The 27,069-nt window shown below is 40.7% G+C and overlaps 1 protein-coding gene across 1 annotated transcript in view; it reads right to left on the bottom strand.

Moving 5' to 3' along the window:
• The window catches only part of LOC134665917 (protocadherin-like wing polarity protein stan), a 79,998-nt gene that overhangs the window by 39,186 nt on the left and 13,743 nt on the right, over positions 1-27,069 (bottom strand). Inside the window, exons 3-19 of the mRNA XM_063522975.1 lie at positions 22,862-23,063; positions 17,550-17,690; positions 16,875-17,089; positions 16,258-16,383; positions 12,224-12,390; positions 11,162-11,304; positions 8,072-8,239; positions 7,135-7,322; positions 5,771-6,008; positions 5,051-5,255; positions 4,353-4,505; positions 3,656-3,876; positions 3,399-3,570; positions 2,645-2,940; positions 2,121-2,253; positions 1,249-1,448; positions 354-518 (exon numbers count right to left, since the gene is read on the bottom strand). Of these exons, the coding sequence (XP_063379045.1) occupies positions 354-518; positions 1,249-1,448; positions 2,121-2,253; positions 2,645-2,940; positions 3,399-3,570; positions 3,656-3,876; positions 4,353-4,505; positions 5,051-5,255; positions 5,771-6,008; positions 7,135-7,322; positions 8,072-8,239; positions 11,162-11,304; positions 12,224-12,390; positions 16,258-16,383; positions 16,875-17,089; positions 17,550-17,690; positions 22,862-23,063 (3,133 nt within the window). The remainder of the gene's footprint in view (positions 1-353; positions 519-1,248; positions 1,449-2,120; positions 2,254-2,644; positions 2,941-3,398; positions 3,571-3,655; positions 3,877-4,352; positions 4,506-5,050; positions 5,256-5,770; positions 6,009-7,134; positions 7,323-8,071; positions 8,240-11,161; positions 11,305-12,223; positions 12,391-16,257; positions 16,384-16,874; positions 17,090-17,549; positions 17,691-22,861; positions 23,064-27,069) is intronic.

The raw sequence follows: 27,069 nt of genomic DNA on the forward strand, positions 1-27,069 counted from the left end.
TTGTATGGAACTCAACAATACCATGGGCAACCATTAGGCAATTAAATTGACAGTTGCTTTGCCCATTAGGAAAAGTTCGAGAAGCGTGGCGTACTGGAAGCAATTGCAATTATTTAAGGGAACAAGTGGGTCAAACGCATTCAATTCACACGCAGATTCGGAGAGTGTATTACGTGTCCAATACATTAAGATCTCATTTGCACGGTGGGAAAATTCGCATGTGAGTTTCATTACATTACGTTATTTGATCGTTCGGCTGAATTGGTCCGCAATGTAACAAAAATCGCACGCCATCTAAATGAGCCCTAAGGCTGCTGTTCTATATTATCACATTTATTTTTCAGGCGACTTACTTGTACAGTGGCGAGCCTGGCGAGCGTACTGCGGTGAAGGTAGACGCGCTCGCGCAGGTGCGTCGGCGAGTAGTGTGGACTGTGTCCGTCCACCGCGATCTCGGCGTGCGGCCGCCGCGCCGAAAATGACACGTTCAGGATGTTGCCGTGCACGTCCGTGTCGTCCTGCGAAATGGAAACCATAGTTGGAAAAAATGCTCATTTAAATCAAAAAGAACTAATTATTTTCGGTAACTGGATTGTCAATTGTTACCCCGCTTATTCATAAACGCGATACAAACTTCAATTAGCTGATAATCGTTGGTCCTTATCTGTCATTTTGACTTATGTATTTGTAAGAAAAGGATAAAACTTAATTTAACTAAATCGGGCCCGTAAAGTTTTATGTAAAGGGGGTTAGAGAAACTAATTACCGCGTAAGTTATAGGGTTAACAGCGCCATATACGTCAGTTGCCAAATTTGCAGCTACATATTTTGTGCTTTAGGTGTCCTCGGACTCTTCGGTAGATATTTTATCTGTTTTTATACATCTAAGGCGTACTTTGTTCACCCTCTCACCTGTATACTGAACACGTAGATGTTCTCCTTGGGGCAGGGTATGATGGCCGCCAAACCGTCGATAAAGAAGCCCAGCAGAGGCGACAGGATACGCACGGCCGTCATGTCGTTGAGACGGATCGTGATCGAGTTGAATAGCATCTCTTCCGTGACTTGTTTTCTCTGTTTTTTTTTTTTTTTTTTTTTTTTTTTTATTATGAATGGGCTTACTCATGGCCACAGACTAGCCGAGGCGTAGACGTGGCCTACGATGGAGCGAGCTCGCCCAGAAGGTGCCTGTTCACTCTTGATTTGAATCTGTTACTCTTATAAGGCGTACTTGGTTCATCCTCTCACCTGTATACTGAACACGTAGATGTTCTCCTTAGGGCAGGGTATGATGGCCGCCAAACCGTCGATAAAGAAGCCCAGCAGTGGCGACAGGAAACGCTCGGCCGTCATGTCGTTGAGGCGGATCGTGATCGAGTTGAATAGCATCTCCTCCGTGACCAGGCGGACGGAGAGCTGCATCATTGCCTTTATTTCGTTTACGCCGTCTAAGAAAATAAGTCAAATATTGGTGTTTAATTGTTTGTTTTTTATAAACCTAAAGTTTAAAATATTATGTTAGATCCTACCGGCTGCGCCATGCTTTAGAATAAAACAGTAAATATAGGTACATGATAGGACCCGGGTATGTCCTTAAACTACGTCCAAAACCACCGGTGGACGGGCAGCAGCGTCCCTCAAATTCGGTGTACTCGACTGCGATCGCCAACCCGCCTGCCAAGCGTGACGATTATGGCATTCACCCCCCATCCGGCACGTATGGAGGTCCAAGGGGGAGGCCTACGTTCAGCAGTGGACGTCTTATGGCTGAGATGATGATGATGATGATGATGATGACATGATAATAATAATATAATTATAATCACATAATTATGTAGCGTGCATTTTGTTAGTTCATAGATCAATGTGAATGTTTTGTTTCTTAGAAGGGTGCGTGATGAAAAGAAATCTTCTCTGACACGAGATTTTTAGACAGAAACAGTATATTGTTTTCATGTATGTATTAATTGCGACCCTCATTGTTTTTTTAAAAGTTTGGCAAACTGTTTCTGAGTTTTATTGAAAGCAAAACAGTATTAACAAAATTAAAACTAAACTCTATTCTTAGTAGGTAAAATATGTCTTGTGCAAATACATGCTAGTTCAAAGATTAAACTTACCCGTAACAGATATTTCCATGGTAGCCAGTTTGGGCACATTGGTGTTGAGTTGAGGTGACAGCGTCATGGAGCCAGTGGTCTCGTTCAACAACACTAGGTTTGCGTTGTTGCCAGATAGTATCCGATATTGCAGCTGTAAAAAAAGTTTAAAATTAGGTTATTTTTTGGTGTGGTGGCATTAGATTTTTACTTTACTATTGGAATGTAAGCTTGAAACCAAATAATAAGTAGGTATGATATGATCGTCATGAATGTCCATCAGATATATCGGAGCGGCCAAAGTTCTCATAAATATCTGAGCACGCCTCTATTGTCAAGGCGTTAGAGTGCGTGTACTGCTTGTTCAGATATTGTGAACAACTTGGCCGCTCAGATATATCTAATGACGACTGTTTCTAAACAAATTTATAAAAAAAAAAATAACATCCAATAAAACATTATTATACGTAAGGATTAGAATATTAAGGTTATATTTCGGAAAATTCTTTGACAAATGCGAGTAGGTACAAACGTTTGTTTCTTACTTTGTCAGTAACATCAGCATCATAAGCCGGCACTCTGCCAAACGGCCCCACAGGAAAACAGTCCTTATAGTTATTGAAAATGATCTGGAAATCCTTCATGACAGGCGCGTTATCATTCACATCGGTGACTAGTATCTCCACTCTGACGTCATTCCACAGCGGCGGACTGGCGGCCCGTATGATGAGCTCGTATTTCTTGCGGGGACTCTCGTAGTCTAGGTCCACCATTGTGACTAGTTCTGCTTTGTCCGAGCCCTGGCGGGTTTCGAGGGAGAAGCTGCTGGAATCGTCACCACCTGAAAATAAGTTTTATAAGACTTCCATTTAACCTCACTTCTCTCCGATGCGGTATTGGGTCAACAATGTGATTGGCAAATTTTTACTCCTAGGAGTTAGTTTACACCTAAGTCCAGAATTATTTACTCGTAATTGCCGAATTAAGGCAATTACCAAATCATTTCGCTATTACCATTATTTCAGTATTGACAATCAGTCAATCAATCAAAATATTTATTGTTAGACATGCGTTACAGAAATGTTAATCTAATTTACAACGGTCTTCATGCCTCAGAGAGGCGTCCAATGTGGAAACTTAGTTCTAACAAGTAAGTAGGTAACAAGAAAACAAGGTAGCAAAATTATATCACATTCATGTCTGGAAGTCGGTGAATAATAGGAACAAAGTATCAATTTAAATTATGTAGAGAATATACAAAATAAATAATGAAAAAAAAAAGTAATATTCTCCGATCACCTTTAATGGAATAATGCACCACCGCATTAGGTCCTTCGTCAGGATCGCGCGCATGTATTTCCCCCACCGTAGTTCCGATAGGGCTATTCTCTGCCACGTAAAACGTGAGGCAGTCGCTCTCGAAGACGGGCGGCGAGTCGTTTATATCCTCCACTTTGATGTGCACGATTACCTGTAAGAAAACAAACATACGTAAAAACTGTAACTATCTCTCCTATCACAACGAGGTTAGGTCTATTATAAATCAGCGAACATACCGTTGAGCTTTGCGGCGGTGTGCCGCCATCTATCGCCAGCGCCTTCAAATCGTACGTAGCCACCGACTCCCTGTCCAGAGCCTTGTTCGTGCGGATGACCCCCGAGGCCGGGTCGACCACAAATGAGCCTTCCTCCCTGTCTTTAGGGTCCAATTCGTAATGCACGCGCGCGTTCAAGCCGGCGTCGGCATCCGTTGCTGATACTTGGGTTACTGAAGTTCCTGAAATAAATAAAAACTGGTTTAACATTTTTTATTGTCTTTCAGCTAATATGGAAAACCAAGGTAACAGGAAGCAAGCGGCAACGCGTTTAATAGCGACGCCATACTTGGTTGCTCCGCGCTTAGCCTCGTCGACCGCTCATATTGTACAATCCAAAGTTTTGAAGGTTTCAATTGTTATTAGGGAACTTTACACAGGCTCGTTGACGTTCACGTCCACGACGGATATTTCTACATCCGTCGTGTCCGACAGGGGCGGAACGCCTCCGTCACGCACTGCTACCGTGAGTAAGTAGCCTGAGGAACGTACCAACTAAAGCGTCTTCCATGATGCTGGCGGTATACAGCTGTTGCTTGAACACGGGCTCGTTGTCGTTAACGTCCACGACGGATATTTCTACATCCGTCGTGTCAGACAGGGCCGGCACGCCTCCGTTACTCGCTGTTACCGTGAGTAAGTAGCCTGAGGAACGTACCAACTAAAGCGTCTTCCATGATGCTGGCGGTATACAGCTGCTGCTTGAACACGGGCTCGTTGTCGTTGACGTCCACGACGGATATTTCTACATCCGTCGTGTCAGACAGGGACGGCACGCCTCCGTCACGCGCTGTTACCGTTAGTAAATATCCTGAAATCAAAGGGAAAAGTTAGGAATTTGCTACAAAGTTTGTTGTACAGTCAGCTCAGCTAGGGATAGGTGACCTGTCCCGCGAACAAATTTCTATGCAGGCGTCAGATCTCTGCAGCTGACTACATGATAAGGTTGATGATGAGTCCATTTTTTTGGGATTAAACTACCTAAAATAGTCAAATAAAATCATATTTGTAACTGGGTTTATTGCGAATTTATTTTGTTACCTTTTGTACCGACGTTTCGACACCGGTTTCAAATTATAAACACGGTACAGGTTATACATTTTATACCTTGCAAGCTGCGGTTTACCGATCCGTGTCTAATAGTAATAGCACACGCAGACCGTACATTTACTAAAATGTCTATACTCTACCTGACACTGAATTGTATCTCTATATATTCGTCATCAATGATGACTCATCATTAACTTAAGAATTATTCTATTGTCGGTGGAGTATCTTCCAGCTTTCCCTATCTTGCGCCAGCTCTTTGACTATATATTCGTATATCTCCTAAAAACACCCGTTATAATAACTAACCGCTCATAGTCTCCCTGTCGAGCAGCTTGTTAGTAGTGATGGCTCCAGTCTGCGAGTTGATAACGAACTCCTGTTCGTGGTGCGTCACGGCCTCGTTGGAGATCTCGGAACTCAGGGTGTACGACACCTGTGCGTTCACGCCCACGTCGCTGTCGGTCGCCGACACCACCAGCACTGTCGTGCCGACTGGCGCGTCTTCGAATACCTGCGGATAAGGAAGACATACGTAAAAAACGGCAACTATCTCCCTATTACAACGAGGTAAGGTCTATTATAAATGTTTTGACGAATCTTCAAATCTAATCTTTAAAAGACGGTTTAGTAACAGTTTAGCCAATCCACGACGTAGATACATAGAAAAGAAAATCCGATATAATAATAAGGAGGAGACAGGTTGGAGACATCCGGAGATATGTAAAAGAACCACAAGCGCGTATACCTATGTACCTAATCGTTACTGTCATTATTGGATTGTTTTGGCTGTCTATCTCTGCTCTTGGTGGCCTAGCCAAAATGACAATCGCTTCGCCATCGAATCGCTTTGTGTCCCTCTAAGACTCTTCCATATTAGTGTGACAGTGATAGTTACGTTTCGTTCGCTACGGAGCGTTAGCGATTGGCATGTTGGCATGAGGCCTGGTGGGGTAACACGACGATGAAGCTTTGAAGTATTGATCGTTCTGTGCGGTTTCTGAGAAAAAAAAGCAATAGTATACATACCGAGGCGGTATAAGGTGCATTTTCAAACACAGGCGCGTAGTTATTAGCATCAGTAATGTTGATATGGACCATGGCAGTATCAGATCTGCCGCCATTGTCAGTGGCCGTTACGGTGAGGACGTATCTCCGTTCCTGCTTGAAGTCCAACGGTTGAGCTACGGTGATGAGGCCGCGTCCGTTTTGAGAGGTTATGGCGAAGCGGCCGCGAGTGTTGCCGCCGGTGATTTCGTAGTGTAGCCTGTGAATAATATTGTAGTTTAGAATAAAATTGTTTATAACAATTGCGTCATCTAACAAGAAATGGATCATTAGGTATTAAATATTTGTCTTTACAATCATTTGCTGCAGCTTTTATACTATAGAAGTGTAGATAGACTATAAGATGTCGAAAGTATATTCTTGAACGAGTTAATAATTCGAGCCGTGCCGTGAGTAACTTGCTGTTGTAGGTACCTAAATGCGAAACAAAGATATCAATCCGCGTAGTAGAGCTACTGGAGTAATAAAAACGTTATTGCCAAACATAGAGATGTCGTGAACTCATAAAGACGTTTGTTTGTTATTCTCATCTGTGACTGGTATGACTGGCGTCCCGCCCTGAACCCAGTGGCGGATTTGCCCTAAGGCACAGTAGGCCCTGGCCTAGGGCGGCAAGATATTTAGGGGCGGCCAATTGTGACAAAAAATTCGCTGATGGTAACAAGAAATAACTCAAAATATAGGCAATATTATGTGTGCCTTGAAAGGGGCGGCTACAGGGTCTGTGGCCTAGGGCGGCAAAGACTGCAAATCCGCCACTGCCTGAACCTGAATGAACCCCTATCCTCTGCCTGCTACTTGTCGTACTGGACGGGTGAGTGTACTGGCACAGAATAAATAATAGTACTACCGTACAGAAAGGAAGCTTCCTACAAAACCGAAGTTTGACAGCGGTTCAGGGTCGAATCATACTATCCCTTTCTAATATATGGCACTATCCCTTTCGGCTATTTAGGGTTGGCAAAAATCAAGTGATTTTCTTATCTGTGGTCGTGCACGCAAAAGGAAGTCAAGTGGTGCCAGCCCTAAAAATTGCTCGGAGCAATGCTGAGCCGAGCGGAGCCGAGTTAGGCCGAAGTCAGGAGCTTCGCACCCCTGGTACTGGGTCGTTGTTGTTCACGTCCTGAACCATTACTTACTGTTGTAGTTTTATTCCCTGTACCAAGACTAAGTGTCAGACACACACAGACATTGACAGATTGATCAACGTCACCCGGCGCGCCGCGGCGGTTTACTATGAAACTTTCCATACAATAAAATTTAAAGAAACTCTTTAACGATCACAAACAGTTTGGTGCAACCGACCCTAAGTCCTGCAGTCAAACCTGTTGTCCTCATCAGCGTCCGTGGCGGTGACGGTCACGACTGGCGTTCCTGGAGGCTCGTCTTCTGCCAGCTGCACATCGTACTGGGCTGGTGAGAACACTGGGTCGTTGTCGTTGACATCCTGGACTACCACCACCACTGAAGCGGTGGCGGAGCGTGGTGGTGTACCGCCGTCGGTAGCCGTTACCTAAGAACAATCAAATATGAAACAATCAACTCGAACGTGTTAAGGGTCAGCGATAAAAGTTTGTAACAAAAATGAAATTTTTGCCCAAAACTTATTTACAGGTACTGCGAAACACGAAAATCTAAATTTCGTTATCTGCCTCTCTATGTATAGATCGAATAGGCAAAAGTGATAGGAAGGCAGAAACCGACCTTTCGATTGTCGTGTTTCACGGTAGGCCATGTGATTGAGTTAGTGACGCCCTCTACGCAAAGTTTTACCAGAGATATATATAACTCCGTATAAGATAAATAAAGTCTAAGAAAAAAACGTGCCTGGGATATCAAGAATAAGTCATTCTCGAATAGATGGCGCCATTATAATTTATACCTTTGGCCTATTCTCGGCTAGATGGCGTTGAGGACACCGTTTGATATTTAAGAATTTTAACACATATCAGTGAAAGAACATGGGTCAGTATGGAACAATAAAAATTAAAAATCATTTATCCGTAAACATATTTTGATTAATTTATACATTTTCAATTAAATATTATAGGACATTTTACACAAATTAACTAAGCCCCACGGTAAGCTCAAGAAGGCTTGTAATCAATTCAATCAATTATATTTTAAGTTTTAATCGTGTGTCGATAGATGGCAGTAAATGTACCGTGACTACAAAATTGACAATGACAGGACCCCTCTATACTATCTATTCTTTTTGGTTTTACGTAATATTCCCTATTGGTATAGGTAGGTGTTACTTACTTGCAGCTGATACTTGGACTGCACCTCCCTGTCCAGCAGGCCGTTGGTGTACACCCAGCCAGAGCGCGGGTCTATGGTGATAGGAATCTCGGCGCGGCCGAATTCTTTGTCGATTAAAGTGTACGTCAATTCCGAGTTGACACCTTCGTCTGCGTCGTACGCTTGAACCTGGAATTATAATTATTAAAGATTTTCTCAAAGAGGCCATTAGCGTTCTTACTACGAAATTGACTACGAATTTGAAAACTTTCAGGGATTTTTCTTTTCGAATTGTAATATTAATTCCCGCTATTTGATTCCAGCGCTTTTTGTCCTTATATTTTTTTAATAAAATCAGCGTTGCAAATGGCATCCATTAATCGTGACGGCCAGTTCTAATGTGCAATTACGTGCAAATCGTTTGGCAAAGAGGTTTGGGTTTAATTAACTTACTTTAGTTTTTTAACTTTGTAATAATGGCTTCCTGACAAACAAAAATATGGACGCTTATTGTCTAGTTTAGAAGCATATTGATTTGTCATTCTAACAAAGCGTGGCAAAGGCTATATACACCGTGTTTTTTTGATTTCCGTTAATTTCAAGGGTGCATTCCTGAGCTTAAATCAAGTAACTTTCTCAAAGACACCGATATTCTAATGAACTCAATTTCGGAGATAATCAATAATTTTTATTTCCTATAAGGCCTCTACAAGCGTGTATACTTGCCTTAGGGCCGGTTTACATATTGATTAGTGTTTAGAATGAGTTCATACATTTGCTACTAAACTTAAGTACAATTTCGGTCGATCGATGTTCGAAATGACATTGATATGTCACGGATTTCAATTGTTTGGTTGAGGTAAATGTAATGCCCGTGTTACAATAACGCTATATGCTACATTTAATTACGTTTTAAAAATTGAAAATTAACTATGCCATTTAGTTCTCTTAAACGTTCTTAATCATACCCCGAAGTTAACGGAATTCGATAAAAACACGGTGTATAAATTAAGTTATATAATGTTCTTCTTGCCTGCCAAGTTTAGTGACAGGAAATATACTAATCCTGATACAGCCCGACTTATTTAGGGGCAAATATAATGGCATTTCCGTTAGTAAAATAAGGCGGCTAAAAAAGTACGCGCGAAGGGTTGGTTGTCCTCCCATACAAAATTCTCCCTTTCCTACTGACGGAAATGGCTTGACAGACTATAGATATTATTCTCTTTCCTGTGTCCCTACACACGACTACACAAGACTAGAGAGTAGTTCCTATTGTGTGTCTTCTAGCATAAGCTTGGCAGAATAATAGTGTAACCATCAGGAACAGTTTATCAATCATTCACATCGTCGCTGTCGAGCACCTTCGTCGCTGTATTTATAAGCGTGGGATTTCCATATTTACACGACATTTTCCTCCATTACACATCAGTAGTTATTGAGGATAAAATACGATAACTGTAACCTTTATAAGGTATGTATACAAATCCACGTGTAACGTATTTTGCTACTTTCTCCTTATCATATGAAATATACATATTTTATAGGGAAAATATTTGATGCCAAATATTATTGATGAATTGGATCTAGTTACACTTAATGGCGTTTTTTAGTGTCAGATGAATTCGATGTATTTAGTTACATCAAAGATTTTGTATATGCAAGGAAATTCTGAAGGCCCGTCCACACGGGACATTCAAAATGCCAATTTGATCAGTAATTAAACTTCCGTTCTTTGTTTCCTTTGTTTGTGATCTTTGATTAGTCTTAAACTTAACACATTTGCCATATACGGCCATCAAGCATAGCAAATATAGCAATGTCTCGCTCACACACCAGATCGGCGTGTGGATCCGGCATCAAGAGGCCCACAGATTACCAGTTCGCCGGCCGATATCAGCCTGTCAGTAGGGTTTCTGGTTTCTCGACCTTTTTAATTTCTCGAGGCACGGGAATTCTCGACCACGATTTCTCGAGTTTCTCGAGTATCTCGAGAAATTTTGAAAGTTTCAGAAAACACCATGTTACTTTCATTTTTATTTTGCTTTATTATAAATCAGACTCATAGGTATCGTGGGTGATATCAATAATTAAACGTGGTAAATTTTTAGTTACCAAAAATTGCACTTCAATAATTCAACAACAAACGAAAAAACTATAGGTGCAGGCGTGCGCGCCGGCGATGTGATATGCTATAGTGAATATCTTTAGGTATTTAACAACATGTAATCAAACCACAACACCTATGATTTGTATTAGGCAAGAATATACAAGTCAATAAATTTAACTTGATGTGACAAACTTACAGAACTTTTACTAGATACGAAATAGTCAACGTAACAATGAAGCTGCTAAATTGTGATATTTTGCTAATAGGAATATATCGGGATAATAGGAATGACTTGATTTGGTATATTTTTTATTACATGGGCCTATAATTCGTTTTTTAACATTAAAAAGAAGATAAGCGATTTTGACGTGTCTTTTTTTAGTGAATCGAGTCACTTTTGAAAATATATCACCGCAAATATGTAACAATTATCTACAACTCATATACGATAGTTTACATTATTTTGCTTTCACAAGTAATTAGTTACTAATTTTTTAAAGCGTTTTTTTAATAAAACGGCACGTCATGACAGTTCAGAAGTTTCGAAACATGAAAATCGGTTGAAGTCAGAACGATAGGATCTTAGGGGATGGACCAAGGTAGTTCTTTATTTGGTTGGTTAACTACCTAATAAATGTTTTAAGCACCTGAAAATGTAAAAAAAACATTGTTTACATTTATTTAACTACCTAAAGAATAACAATATAGACACATCACGTATAGACACACGAGTACGCGCATACGCGTGTTTTCTTTTTACTTATCACCAAAGATTTATTTCTCGAGTTCTCGAGGCATTGAGTGTTTTTTTCCCGTCTCGACTTAGGACAAATTTCTCGAGATTTCTCGCCTCGAGAATTCTCGAGCAGAAACCCTACCTGTCAGTTTAACGCAAAATTTGACGGCTCCGAACAACTGACAGGCTGATATCGTCCGGCGAACTGATAATCTGTGGGCCTCTTAAGATAACCGTGGAAGCTAGCTAGACCGGTTAGACGTACCCTAACGATGCTATAGCCGGAGGGGACGTTTTCGCTGACGGACTCCTGGAAGAGGGACGTGTAGAATCGCGGCGAGTTGTCGTTCACATCTTTGACATTTACAAGCAGCTGTGTCGTGTTCGAGCGGGAGGGACTGCCGCCATCTGAAACGTATTAGGAACTTTAGTATCTAGGTATATTTATAAAGTTTTGGATTTATACCATTAAAGCACCTGACTGCACGTACTCGGATCACGCCGTGAACACATCTGATCAGACTGTCCAGCATGAGTTGCCTTCTGCCGCGCGAGTCCATACTTAAAGTCACGCAAGATGTATGGAGTCGCGCGCGAGAATAAAGTGTCTGAGCAAAGTGTTAACATTCAGAAATATCGTTCATGCGATGGCATGATTTGCGGTTTTCCGGTAACATGTTTAACTCTGTCCTCTGCTGCAGTATTGCTTGCTTACCTATATATTATAAGTTATAACTCAAGTCAGATTACAAAAGCCCTATATAATGATCAGACGGCATCGGTAGTTTCTTAGCTGCTTGTCGGCCAGACCAGGGACTTGATAGACGACAAATTCTCACTGTTGTAAATTGTCTGTGTGTTGCCTCTGACTGGTACGTGTATGATAAGGATCCTGATCGAATTATTAGTCATCTTAAATTTTTTGTCTAGAATGATTTATTCTGCTCTATATAGCACAACCGGGGTTTGAATCCACGATTTTTGACCACCAAACACAAATGAAAGTTTAATTATTTAATGTTCTCTTACCAAGAGAACCCTGATGATAAGACGGTAGTTTCTCAGCTGCTCGTAGTCTAGAAGTTTCACAAGCGACACGTGGGCTCAGACGGTCGATGAGGAACTGCGTCTGCGTGTTGCCTCCGACAAGTCATTAACTACGGTTCTCGTACCTTGAGCCCTGATAACCAGCCGGTAGTTCCTCACTGCTCATAGTCCAGGGGCTTGACAAGCGACACGTCGCCGCTCAGGCTGTCGATGAAGAACTGCGTTTGCGTGTTGCCTCCGACAAGACTTTTCCATTAATCATTACCTACGGTTCTCGTACCTTGAGCCCTGATGACGAGACGGTAGTTCCTCAGCTGCTCATAGTCCAGGGGCTTGACAAGCGACACGTCCCCGCTCAGGCTGTCGATGGAGAACTGCATCTGCGTATTGCCACCGATGATGGCGTAGCGAATCGCTGCGTTTGTGCCCGCATCCGCGTCAGTTGCTCTGAAAAATACGCAGGATGTAAGTACGTGAATTTTTAGAAGAAATAGAAATAGAAATAATTTTATTCGTGAGCACAAACACAAAATAAAAACTTATACTGAACAGAGAAAACATAAAAAAGAGAGAGTGCCACGAAATGGTCTCACCTCAGCATGTTGCTGGCATGTTTAGCAACATGCTTTGGTCCAAAATATTGTAAAAATGGACAATCAGTAAGTAATTGGAAATCAATGAGGTTTCTTTTGCATTTCTAGTTACTGTTAGGTACCTATGTAATATATATTACATGATTTATATGCGCGCCGGTCTCCATTTCGTTTTTTTAGATGTTGATGTTGAAGATTTGATGATTGATTTTAATTTTATACGTCGTAATTTATATTTAAAACTAATCTGCATCTAAATGAGTGAACTCAACATTCAAACATTTAACAAAACTAGTACCTAGTGGTTATGTGAACACGAGGTTTATTTACAACATAAATAAAACACAAATGCGCCTCTCATAGATTCTAATCATACTGGGATAATGGGCGCCGCAAATAAAACAAAACCCACGTAGGTACGAGTCAGTGTTGGCATCAATCTGAACTAAATCAATCCGGATTGATCAATCGAATTGACGCGTCAATCCGAATTGATCAATCCGGATTGATCAATTCGAATTGATTCAATTCAGATTGAAGCGTCAATCCGATTGAATCAATCGGAATTAGCGCATCAATCCTCAATTCGGATTAAATCAATTCTCAATCTAGATTAACCATAGTCCCTAAGATTACTTTTCAAAGGTGTCCTTTTTTGGGACTTACTTACTGGACTTAAAGTCGATTTCTGAGGTTTCCAGAGGTTCGAAAACATGTTCCTGATGTCAGTATTGACTGATGTCCCTTTTTGGGACATTTTTCGAAATTGGCCGATTACGTTCATATTCGTAATCGATGTCGACCATAGGTCCCGAAAGATGTCCCTTCCATTTCGGGACATTTTTTTAAATTATTCGTTGGCACTTTAAAACGATATCTGAGATTTCCAAAGGTTCACATGGTAGGTAACATGTTTCCGACGGCAATACAGACGTGGTTTCCTTTTTTTTGGACATTTTTGGGACATTTCTTGAAACCAACCGATTGCGTTCAAAATTTATATCTGAGGTGCCCAAAGGTTGCCCAAAAGAATGATTTATTTTTATTGAATGCCTTGCGAGTATTACAGTAAGTATCGGGATATCCCCCGGTATTCACTGTAATACTGGCAAGGCTTTATATATTGAACTTTACTTGTTATTATGAATATTATTTATTCATTTATCTCACAATAACAATCTGTCATAAAAACATAACAAGCATCAAATGAAATCGAAGGGAGCCCGAAATATGACAATTTTTTTATTGATTTAGACATAATTATAATATCGTATAGAAGTTATCTTACAGATGTATTCTCATAATTATTTTTTATCAATTAATCTTGCACACGAAAATAACAAAGTGAAATTTTTAAACCCACATAACATTGTTCTAGAATAAAAAAATGTACCTATAGTTATTCAATGTTAACCTTTACGACAAATAATAGTTGGAAAATTTTACTTACCGTAAGAACAACTGCGATGTCCAATCCTCAAAGTCATGCCAAGTTAATCGTATGAAACAGTCCAGAAGTAAATCCAAAAGTCCGTATAACAAGCCAACGCCAAAAGAAAATCCACAGTCCAATTTAAAACAAACACACACAATCACACACCAACAAACAACAAGGGTTGAAGACCGAATGTCTTATCTCTACTGGACTCAAACTGGACACCACTAGAACAATAAAAGGATTAGAATCATGCTATCTGTTTCGCACTCGTACGTTTTTAGAACTCATCTTGTTATCAGCAGGGTGGCGTAATGCAGGTAGTAAAGTAAGTACGCGGCTAAAGTGTAGAATCTAAATATTGCCGGTGAAACCATGTTTTGCACCTCAGATATCGATTTTGAATGTGCTTGCATTCACTTTTAAAGAATGTCACTAAAATGTCCCAAAACAGGACACCTTTCAATATTGCAGTTGAAAAGATTTTTAGAAACCTCTGGTTACCTCAGATATAGATTTTAAACGCAATCGGGTAATTTCTAGAAATGTCCCAAAAAAGGGCATCTCTCAATATTTCCCTCGGAAACAAGTTTCGAAAACTTTGGGCACCTCAGATATCGATTTGGAACGCTATTGGTTAATTTCAAGGAAAGTCCCGAAAATGTTCCAAAAAGGACATCCTTCATATTGCCGTCAGAAACATGTTTTGGAACCTTTGGTAAACTCAGACACCGCTTTTGAACGTATTTGGCTAGTTTCGAAAAATGGCCTAAATAAAAAGGACATTAGGTAGGTACATACAAAGTAATCGTCAATCCGAATTGACGATTGAGGATTGAGGATTGACCGATCAATTCGAATTAACGATTAGTAATCGTCAATCCTCAATCAGTAGATTTAGAATTAGTTTCGTCAATCATCAATCGTCAATTCGGATTGATCGGTCAATCCTCAATCGTCAATCGTCAATTCGAATTGATTTTTTGCCAACACTGGTACGAGTAAATAACAATTTACAGGCATGAAACTAAATTGCGCGTTGCTCAGCGGGCGGTCTAAACTACGTACTGAAACAAAAGCGTTAATATAATATATAGTGTGAAGTTATAATCGTTTACTATACACTTACACCAAATAGTTTGGTATTATTAAATAGTTTTCCATTTACAAGCACGAAACTCGAAATTGCTCTGCGTGCCACGGACGGGTAAAACTTTACTCGCTAGGCATGAAAATAAGACTAAAAATTCTAGCTTTTGAGTTTTAATTTGTTGTTATAATCACAGTTCGAAGCTTTAACTGTAATTAAATAACCTCAATAGAGAATAAACCTAATAAACTTCGGTTCAATTGAGCTCTTTATGAGTACCACATAAACCGGTAATTTTATTACGACTTTATGACGATCCCGAGTATGATCATGATTCATGTATTTTAGTATCCCGCCCCGTCAACCAAATTAAGCTACTTAAAAGCCTAGATTATATTAATCATTGCCGTGTAGCTTAAATGTGAAACTTTATGGTGCAGTAAAATAAAATTAAGCTTATTAATTTTATGTTTATTAAAGTTTATTGAATAAGTAGTATGGAGTTATATAGTGTGAAATGTGAGTAAACGAGAGCCACGTAGACACTTTTTTGAAATGCGTATCGTAGCGTGGGCGACAGTGGGAGCGTGTTGATTATAATGATGTGTGCTGCCAACAGTGTCGTTTCCTTCATGAAAAAAATATATATACGTGTTTTGTTTATTTTCTGAATCATATATTTACTTGAAGAGTTTAGCCGTCACTTTTAAAAGGTCTCGACCTCGATGTGTAAAAGAGGTACGTGGTAGCCGCTAGGTTCCTAGCGTGGCAGTCAGCGGTCAAGTTATGGTGTGGTCGCAGACCACTGGTCGGTCCTCTACAACTCGGGAAAAGATCGGACGAAAGCACTCTGTAGCTTTAGGTGTAGGTACAAGTATACGCAACCTCCTGCAATCCACTTGCAACCAAACAACACTAAATAGTTGAATCCTGATCGAAACACAGGTAATATATCCTAATCGAAATAAATAAACAAGAACAACGGGTTGCACTCCGAGAGTGCCGGCAGAAGTGAAAACTCAATGATATTGCAACAGTTTTTCGATCAGGTCACGTGTCCGTCTTACGAAGCGTCTTACTTCTTAGGCTATCGGGAGTTTATCATTTTTTGCCCATCACAAAAAGTGCACAGCGCCGCTAAAGAAGTTTTCACTTCAAAAAAATAAGAAGGTACTAAATATATCAATTAAACTCACTTGATCCTCGCGATAACAGGATTCTCGCTAACATTGATGTCCTCATCCACGGTGACAGTGTAAGTCTTCTCACTGAACTGCGGATAGTTGTCGTTGTCGTCCAGGATGTTCACGTGTACGGTCGCACTGCAAATAAACACGTAATGTTCGTATATAAGGTTCAATTTTGACTGTGCCTACGGAAGGTGTGCGACTTGGTTGCACTGAGAAGGAAGGCGTATGAAACCCGATATTAAGAAGCGATTTTTACTGATTGCCATATGGTGTGGATAGAGGCTGTCATGGTAAGGTTTCGGATGTGACACAAGCTTTACCTGCTTCGAAGTTTAATGATTGATTTTATCAACATATGAGGGGAGGGGACCAAATACTTTAATTGCAATTAGTAACAAGGTTTATTCATATTGCAATATAAATAAAGGCTCAATTTTAGTAAATTAAGTCATTTGGATGCAGTTAGTTTTGTTTGATGATACAAATAAAAAATAAAAACTGAGACAGTCCGCGTATTGTAATAACTTAATAAGTACCCTTTAAAAACCATACCAAATTAAACCATTCTTAGTTCAGTTCTTAGCCAAGACATAAAAAAAAAACCTTCAATAATAGGTACTTACGTGCTAGACAGCCTATCAGACACAGGACTGGCCTGGTCTGTGGCCCTCACTATAACCGTGTACCGCGCCACTTTCTCCCTATCCAGCGGGGCCCTAGTGAGCAGTGCCCCGCTTCTGCCATCCACCCTGAAAACCTCTTCTGCACGCTCACTCTCGATGGAATCATTCGAGTCGTCCAACTGATCGGCTGTCACGGACTCTATTGAGTATTCCACCTAAAACAGGAAATTTTATGAGATTTTAAGCAAAACTTTGCGAAAGGTAGAGCAGTTTGTTTTGCTGGTTTCCACTTTCGTTGTTGCTCAAAAAGAAAGGTATTTTCTGGAGCACAAACATGGGTTGTTCTTCAGTTATATCTACGGTAAACTGTTAGTAATAATAGGTATTTGTGAGGTAAAACATCTTTTCTAACCCCAATTTTCTATATGTTAAAAAATGCTAAATAACACGACATAAATATTGTTTTTATATCTGCACGTGGTACCTGATACTGCACGATACTTAGGTTGATAAAGACTATAATTGAAGACAGAATAGAAAAGAGAGACAGCAGAAGGCCGAGACGTGCAATCGATGTAGTGATGTAAATATGAGAAGTTCCAAACAGTGGCAGAGAGAAGAACGGAATGGCGATTACTCCACCAAGAGCCAGGCTTTTAAAATTATGATGATTACCTCGGCATTCTTCCCAATGTCCTGATCGGCCGCTTTCAGCGTGAGGACGGTGGTGCCGGGACTGGCGCCCTCTCTTACTGAGGCCTCGTACTGCTGCATCTCGAATACTGGCGCGTGGTCGTTGCAGTCCAGGACGTTGATCTAGCAACAATTAGGAACCTTAGTATATTACTATAGGTATAACAACATATAAAAGTAATATATATATGGCTGGCCCAATATTACAGGGTTCTATGTTTCATTTTTATCCAACAGAAATCTGAACATTGTCATAGTGACATTAAGCCGAATTTCAACTATCTTGAAAATGTAACATAAAACTTTGTAAATAAATATTGAGCCAGCGATATGTGAGAAAAGTATCACATGTTCCTGCGGATGCAATTCAAAGAAAAAAGAATGAGCCATTTTATGAGTAACTTAGATTAGGTTCGGCATAAGTATACCTTAGTAGTGGCATGTACCTAGTGGACAAAATACCCGAGCAAAAATGAAACGAAGTGGAAAGAGTAAGGAAAAACACTGGGCTAGTAACATTTTAAAATTGCCACCCATTTTACCGTTCTTTGATGGTGAACTTTTTTATTTATAAAATTTATTTTCCTCTATTTATAGAGGAATAGTTGCGAAAAGGGAAGGGAATTTAATAAAACTGATATATATATTTCTAAAAACCAGATTTCCCAGATGTAGTAAATCCCTAATAATATTAAATGCTAAAGTAACTCTGTCTGTCTGTCTGTTACCTCTTCGCATTTAAACCGCTGAACCGATTTAGGAATGGATATACTTTGAGGCCCGGGAAAGGACATAGGATAGTATTTATCAATATTAATCATCATCATTCCACGCAGCAAAAGGCGAAAGGGGAATTTTCTATCAATAATTGATTGCTAAAAGTATACAGCAGAAAATCTATGTCCGCTTAACATTTACGATGCAAACGAGAATGGTACATGGTACCTAATATTGGCTATCAAATTTAATACAAGTCATATGTTTTATCAGACTTTATAGAATTTAGAAAGGATCTCGTGAAGATTTTATATATTTACATAAGAGTGAGGATAATTACCTGTCACCAGGAGTGCATGTTTACGGAAGTTATTATGGGCTTCTAGTACCTATTAGTATCTTGTAAACACTTGAATATTCGCTTACTCGGTAATGGCGCGACACTAGTTAATTTTAACGGGATTTAAATACCTGTCTTTTGTGAATTATAGTAAGTATATTAGTTTAACAACTATGGATATAAAATATAAATGTTGCCGTATTTTATATTAATATACGGTTAATAAACAAAAATATATGATGATAGCGTGGTGCGTTAGCATCGTTACGATGGTTATTCAGTAGTAAATAATTTCTACGTAAAGTACCTATACAGAAGGGGTACAATTTAGACTGCGGAGTAATTTAAAGTAATCGAAATATCTTCCATGTTTTACATTATTCACTAGAGCGCCGTATAGTAACAGCACCAGTCATGGGACATTTAAGAGGGAATTTGGAGTATTTGTGATATTTCCCTAATACATGTGAATGGTCTATACCGCTTAGCGTATTGAAAGATGAAAGTCCTACCCGTCTTTCATGTTTCAGGCGTGTTGTATCAAAGATACTGCAATGAGTTTCCACATACTTAACAAATTAAAACTATGCTATTTTTCTCCAGTCATGGACACCAAAGCTCCAGTAATGGGCCCCCCAGTAATGGACACTGCTCTATCAGTATAAAATAGTGAAATAGGTCATCAGATCTGGTCCGTGTTATCATAATATTGCATTATCATCCGATTTGCATATTTAATTACGAATACAAAATTTCAACTCAATCGGAAAACGGGAAAGTGGCTCAAACTCGGCTACCAAGATTTGACCCACACTAAAAAACGATATTAATTTATCCGAAGTCCGAGCATACCTCCTGGTTGACATATTTCGTAACTAAATTTACTTCTGTATTGTTTAAACATGAAATGATGGCATGGCAAGCATCATTATGTAAATTGTCCCATTATAGGAGGTATGCAGTTTTACAGCTCCTATAATGGGATTGGGCCAAATACCACTATTTTTTTACATCTGTGGAGTCACAACATAGTATGTTGTATACCTTATCTCATGGTAAATGCAATTAACAAAACACATTCTAGTTTTCATCAAGTATTAATTAATTAAAATTTAATAAATTAACTCACCTCTCTTAGCGAAGTTGTTAAGAATTCGTAGTGGTATTTTTTTTCAGTGACACGACAACTTTTGGGTTGACGCCAATTTCTTAAAAAACAACCAAATTTAATAAAAATTCAAACTGAAACAGCTCTAGGACTCTTATTTATGATAATATACAGGCAATGTTTATAAACTACTTTTAGACACTTATTTTACAGGATTTGTGGTTTTTTGTCCCATTACTGGTTCCACGCCCATCATAGGGTACACTACTATATATGTCCAGATAGCAAAAATGATGTTGTGTGTGACTCTATTACTACAACACATACCCCCTGCACCGTACATATTTTAGTCTTGAATATGAACATGTACCTACATAAAGTATTCATTCTTACGTGTCTTATCACGTAAACAAACAAACGATAGAAAATCTAGACATCGTATTGTCAGATGTTTTTGAGGTGATCCTTTCGTTACTGTGATTATTGAACAAAATCTAATAAGAAATTTTATTTTTTATTGGTTATTTGGTTGATTTCAAAGCTTTGAGTTTCTTTAAGTATATAAAAACATTTTAGTGATGATTACCGAGTAATTCCAGAGAAAAGTGTGATAATGTCTTCGATAAGTGTTTATTTACACGATAGCCTCCTAAGGCCCAGCCATACAAATGAACAATGCAAAATTTGCCACAGAAATTTGAACCTACAATTTACCTAATATAGTTGATTTTGCGTTGTTCAAAAACTGAACTAAACACAGGAAAAGCAACTCTGTTCCAATCGAATATGATTTAAATTTCACTGAACTGAATAAGTACTATAGGTAGGACCTTGGGCCTTAGGAGGCTATGACAAATAAGGATGAATACACTTTATTATCTTTACAATAACACCAAACAAAAAGGTTAAACGTGGTGAGTTGTAGGTACTACACGTACGTCTACCCAGTGCGTAAATAAACTTGTCAAAAAGCTCTCGCTTAGGATGCACTCAACAAATTTTTACGGATACCACTTAACCACAAATTACAGGACATAACTTATTAACGTAGCTCGTAAGTTTGAGTACCCAGACTTATGGTCCTGGCAGGAAGCTACATTGTAGTTAATCTTTCCATATGTCTACCGGATGACTTTCTTTTTAGGGTTCTGTAAACGAAGGGTGACAAACGGATCTAGTTATTACTAAGCCTGCCCTGTCTGAGCCTCGTGAACCGTACTATTAGTAAAATGTAAGAACACCTTTACACAATTGGCTGTATCTCATGAAAGACATAAATGAATGTAGTTGAAATTTTCACCTATATAAAACCAAAATATTACTTCGCTAATCTGCAACCGTTAACATCTCCTGAGGATGCCTCGTAGAGAGGCGAAACACGTGTCAGCATTGTTCTTTTGGTAATGGTTTTTTAATATTTATTTGCGTATTTATTTTTTCGGTGGGAGGGTGGGAACATTAATTGCATCTAAAAAATACCCAACTACTTAAGTATAACGGATTGATTGACTAGCACGTGATCTTTTCGCGGATTAGCAAAGTCATATTCCGGTTTTAATTAATATGGATTTCCGCAAAGTAACGCCAGCGCCTGTAGTTGTGTTTGCTCAGAGCAAAAAAAGGTCAACCACGGCGTTGCATGAACAAGAGATTTCCTTTAGCAGGATTGGTCCTTAGGACCCAAGGATGGATTTAAGATGTGGAGCCACCCAGATTTTTGATGTAAATTTTTAGGGGGGGGGGGGGGGCTCTCAACTTGATCTTGATAACTGTATCGTTTAAGCTACTAGGTCAAGTTTGGTATCGTTTCCGTTTCCGTTTCATTATTTGAAAATTTCACCTGTTCTTCATCTTACCTGCAACGTGGTAGTGCCGCTCCTCGGCGGGAACGTGTCATCCTGCGCTACCACCCTGAAGTAGTGCACGTCCAGCCTTTCCCTGTCCAACTTCGCCTGCGTGGTGATGACCCCCGAGCGCGCGTCCACCGTGAACATGCCCGCCGACCGCGAGTCCAACAGGCTGGACATGGAGTAGTTACCTGCAGCGTTGTAGTCCCACTCCTCGGCGGGAACGTGTCATCCTGCGCTACCACCCTGAAGTAGTGCACGTCCAGCCTTTCCCTGTCCAACTTCGCCTGCGTAGTGATGACCCCCGAGCGCGCGTCCACCGTGAACATGCCCGCCGACCGCGAGTCCAACAGGCTGGACATGGAGTAGTTACCTGCAGCGTTGTAGTCCCACTCCTCGGCGGGAACGTGTCATCCTGCGCTACCACCCTGAAGTAGTGCACGTCCAGCCTTTCCCTGTCCAACTTCGCCTGCGTGGTGATGACCCCCGAGCGCGCGTCCACGGTGAACATGCCCGCCGACCGCGAGTCCAACAGGCTGGACATGGAGTAGTTACCTGCAGCGTTGTAGTCCCACTCCTCGGCGGGAACGTGTCATCCTGCGCTACCACCCTGAAGTAGTGCATGTCCAGCCTTTCCCTGTCCAACTTCGCCTGCGTGGTGATGACCCCCAGCGCGCGTCCACGGTGAACATGCCCGCCGACCGCGAGTCCAACAGGCTGGACATGGAGTAGTTACCTGCAGCGTAGTAGTCCCACTTCTCGGCGGGAACGTGTCATCCTGCGCTACCACCCTGAAGTAGTGCACGTCCAGCCTTTCCCTGTCCAACTTCGCCTGCGTGGTGATGACCCCCGAGCGCGCGTCCACGGTGAACATGCCCGCCGACCGCGAGTCCAACAGGCTGGACATGGAGTAGTTACCTGCAGCGTTGTAGTCCCACTCCTCGGCGGGAACGTGTCATCCTGCGCTACCACCCTGAAGTAGTGCACGTCCAGCCGCTCCCTGTCCAACTTCGGCTGCGTGGTGATGACCCCCGAGCGCGCGTCCACGGTGAACATGCCCGCCGACCGCAAGTCTATCAAGCTCAACATGGAGTAGTTACCTGCAGCGTTGTAGTCCCACTCCTCGGCGGGAACGTGTCATCCTGCGCTACCACCCTGAAGTAGTGCACGTCCAGCCTTTCCCTGTCCAACTTCGCCTGCGTGGTGATGACCCCCGAGTGCGCGTCCACCGTGAACATGCCCGCCGACCGCGAGTCCAACAGGCTGGACATGGAGTAGTTACCTGCAGCGTTGTAGTGCCACTCCTCGGCGGGAACGTGTCATCCTGCGCTACCACCCTGAAGTAGTGCACGTCCAGCCTTTCCCTGTCCAACTTCGCCTGCGTAGTGATGACCCCCGAGCGCGCGTCCACGGTGAACATGCCCGCCGACCGCGAGTCCAACAGGCTGGACATGGAGTACGTCACTGGACTGTTTTCTGGGTCCCTGGTGAAATTTAAATAAAACTTCATTATCTGACATTGGGAAATGCACTGACAAAATAACATTGCTAATTTTTGTTTTGTCGCGAACATACAAACACACAAACAGACAGACACGGCGGGTGACTTTGTTTTAGAAGGTGTAGTGATTAAGCCTTGTCGGACAAATTTCGATAATATACTTATCAATACCTATGTCCAAGTAGAATGATTATGATGCTGTATAATATAACACTTTAAACTCTCTCTCTCTCTCTCTCTCTTCTTAGCGATCTGTACAGAAGCCTTTATAATAATGTGATTAAATAAAATAAATGTGTTTTACGACTTATCCCGAGACAAATCGTCGTCGGAATAAGTATTCATGGCGACTCATTTGTTGCGGCGTCCGTAGTTATGAGATATCACGAGTTTAAGATTAGCCGTGGCTATTTGTTTCCAAGACGAATATCCACATGTTGTATTTGCTCTTATCTATCAGAATGTGGGAAGGAGAGATAATCATGTGTCAATATTTTGGAATGATTTTGGATATATCTGGATTCTAGCAACAGGTATAAATAATATTTTCGGCACTGTCAATTATAATATTTGAGCTTGCTTTGAGCGGATAATCGATTTATACAGTCGGTTTATTGAATAAGCGTTTAAAATAATTTTTTTAAATAGTGTATCATGAAAATCAGAGTTGCAGGAATTCATACATAATAATTTTTAAGAAAAAAAAACCGACTTCCATGGGGGCCGATGAAAGATTATTGTAGATGGTACACTATGTAGAAAAGGAGGTAAAACCACCCACTTTTCTACTAGCATTTCGCTTCTGTATAATGGCTCCTCTACAGGATGGGCCAACGCCGGCCACTCCAAGGGACGCAGCCATGCGGTAGAATGAGATAGCAATATCACTTGCTCCCTCTAACGCATAAATGCGTCCCTTGGAGTGGCCGGCGTTGGCCCATCGTGAAGAGGAGCCATGAGGGTCGTAGTTCTAGCCTAACCTAACCCACTCCTCAGATAGCAGTTCGGTTCTGTGCGGATCGCAGTTCGAACCTAATCAAACCCACTTTTCAAGTAGCATTTCGTTTCTGTAAGGCTCGCAGTTCTAACCTAAACTAATCCTTGTTCGGTTCTGTGAGGATCGCAGTTCAAACCTAACCTAACCCACTTAATGGCGCATGCCGTGCGGTGTACGGGGGTTTAAGCGGGAGGGGCTAGTAAGATTGGCATCATCGTACTTTATACCTACATTAATTTTATGATAGGTAATCAAAGTGGTTTTCTGGGTCAAGGTCCGGGTCCGAGTCCGGGTCCGAGTCCGGGTCCGAGTCCGGGTCCGTGTCCGGGTCCGAGACCGGGTCGAGTCCGGATCCGAGTCCGGGTCCGAGTCTGGATCCGAGTCCGGGTCCGAGTCCGGTTCCGAGTCCGGGTCCGAATCCGGATCCGAGTCCGGGTCCGAACCGGATCCGGGTATGAGTCCGAGTCCGGGTCCCAGTCCAAGTCAAAATCGAAATTCGTAATCGCCAACCGTGTACCATGCGTCATTGAAGAGTTCTGTTCTGGTCATCATCAGCAGTTCCACTTCATCAAATGCGACAGGTTTTAATGTAAATGCTTGATGATGAAAATACAAAAAAATCTATACGTATGCCTTTAATATTTGAGGAGTTCCCTCGATTCCTTATGGACCCATCATCAAAACTCGAGCTTGACAAAAATGTGGCTTAAAAACTTAACTTGCTTAACGAACATAACGAAAAGGAAAAATCGCCAAACGTGAACTATGCGTCGTTGAAGAGTTCTGTTCTGATCATCATCAGCAGTTCCACTTCATCAAATGCAACAGTTTTTAATGAAAATGCTTGATTTTTTTATGTAAATACAAAAATCTCTTTACGCATGCCTTTAAGATTTGAGGAGTTCCCTTGATTCCTCATGGATCCCATCATCAGAACTCGAGCTTGACAAAAATGTGGCTTAAAAACTTAACTTGCTTAACAAACATAACGACGAGGACAAATCGCCAACCGTGAACTATGCGTCGTTAAAGAGTTCCGTTCTGATCATCATCAGCAGTTCCACTTCATCAAATGTCACTTTTTTGGGTGTATATGCTTGATTTGTTGATAAAAACCCAAAAATCACTATATGTATGCCTTTAAGATTTGAGGAGTTCCCTCGAATCCTCATGGATCCCATCATCAGAACTGGGTTTTGACAAAAACGGGACCAATCTGTATGCATATACATTCAATCAAAAAAAGAATTTTCAAAATTGATCTAGTAATGACGGAGATATGGAGTAACAAACATAAAAAAAAATAAAAAAAATTAAAAAAAAACATACAACCGAATTGATAACCTCCTTTTTTGAGATTTGGAAGTCGGTTAAAAACAATATTAGCTTTATAGGTATACGCGGCAATTTTATAGCTAAGTATGTAATTGAAAAAAATTACTGATGCCAATTTAACAACTGATTTATGCCTCAACGTGATTAATAGAGACAAACGCATTTTGAGTTACAAATTACACGCCAGATAAAAAATACAGTTTCGTCTGTATCACAATACAACGATTTTGTTTATTTTGTACCTACCCCGAGAAATGCAGCCCCATTTAAATGACTAAACTATTAAATAACAATGCCACGTACATAAAACTGTAGTGCGTCTTCATTATCGCCCCGCCTCCCATAATAGTTCGCAACCCCCTCCAAATCACTCCAGAGCAATAACGTCACTTATAAAGATTATGGCGCGCGAATAATTTATGTGATTGTAGTGTATTTCCGCGCATGGGGAGTGAAGGAATCTGGTTTGTCATTCCAAACGTTTACTGATCACAGGCGAACCAGTATAACGGTCATATAGACGATCAAATTTGTTTATTTTTCTGATTTTGAAAGGACTTTGGTGTAATCAATGCGCAGCTCAAAACTTTACAGGGGCATTTACCGATATACTTAGGTATAATTTACACTAGGGAGTCTAGGGACCTGCCCCGGCTTCGCAGGGGTAGTACAAAACCTTAACAAATTATACAACTATACCTTCCACAAGAATTACTCTATTGATAGGTGAAACCCGTATGAAAATCCGTTCAGTAGTTTTTAAGTTTATCGCGAACATACAGACATACATAGAGATAGACGCGGCGGGGGACTTTGTTCTTAAGGTGAGGCTCACGTAACCTTATTTTTCAGGACACAATACAGGAACAGACAATATTCTTTATCTGTGTGTAAAATAATACAATTCTTAAGTACCTATAACCCGATTGCAACCCGTAAATGGAATCTCGGTGTCTCTTCACCTGAGGTAAATTAATCTCCAAAGTTGCCTATGCTAATGCTAATATGTTTAGAACGATAGGTATTATTTCGTAAATCTCAAACTTCAGGTCAATAAAGCGTAATCTTACCTTATACAGTTACTACGGATCTCGCGGGTCACCTCTTGGTGGTTATTCTGAGACGAACGCGCCACTGCGTAAGATAGGAGATGGAAATAACATCCCCAGATCTGATGTGAAGTGACTAGGGACGCATGTGACAGTGACGGAGTCAATTGACGTGAAAGGCATCTATCTCGGAGGACAGCATTACAAATCGAGGATCAGTAACTTATGTGACTGGTACGTATAGTTCGAAATGTTGGTGTTGTGATCCAATTTAAACTAATGCAGTTTGGAGATAAATTGAGGAGATTTTCAACGGGGAAGGGAGTAGCGTAACTTATGTTTCTTGTATATTATTAATGGGAGGCAATAAAGACAATTGTTTTGTTTCCTATTGTATCGGAAGCGAAAGCAATTTCCACTACTACGAGCATCTTACAAGTTTCCTATAGTCATATCTTAGGGATATATCACCACAGCACAAGTGACAGAAAATGCATAATATTGCTTATTGATTTCATTATTTTTTGTAAAACCAAAAAGCTACTTTGTGTTTCTTTTCAGTGTGCCTGCAATGGGCAGGACATAACATGAGGCAGGCAGCCTGCCCT

The sequence above is a fragment of the Cydia fagiglandana genome, chromosome 7 (genome assembly GCF_963556715.1).
Source record: "Cydia fagiglandana chromosome 7, ilCydFagi1.1, whole genome shotgun sequence".
Lineage (NCBI taxonomy): Eukaryota > Metazoa > Arthropoda > Insecta > Lepidoptera > Tortricidae > Cydia > Cydia fagiglandana.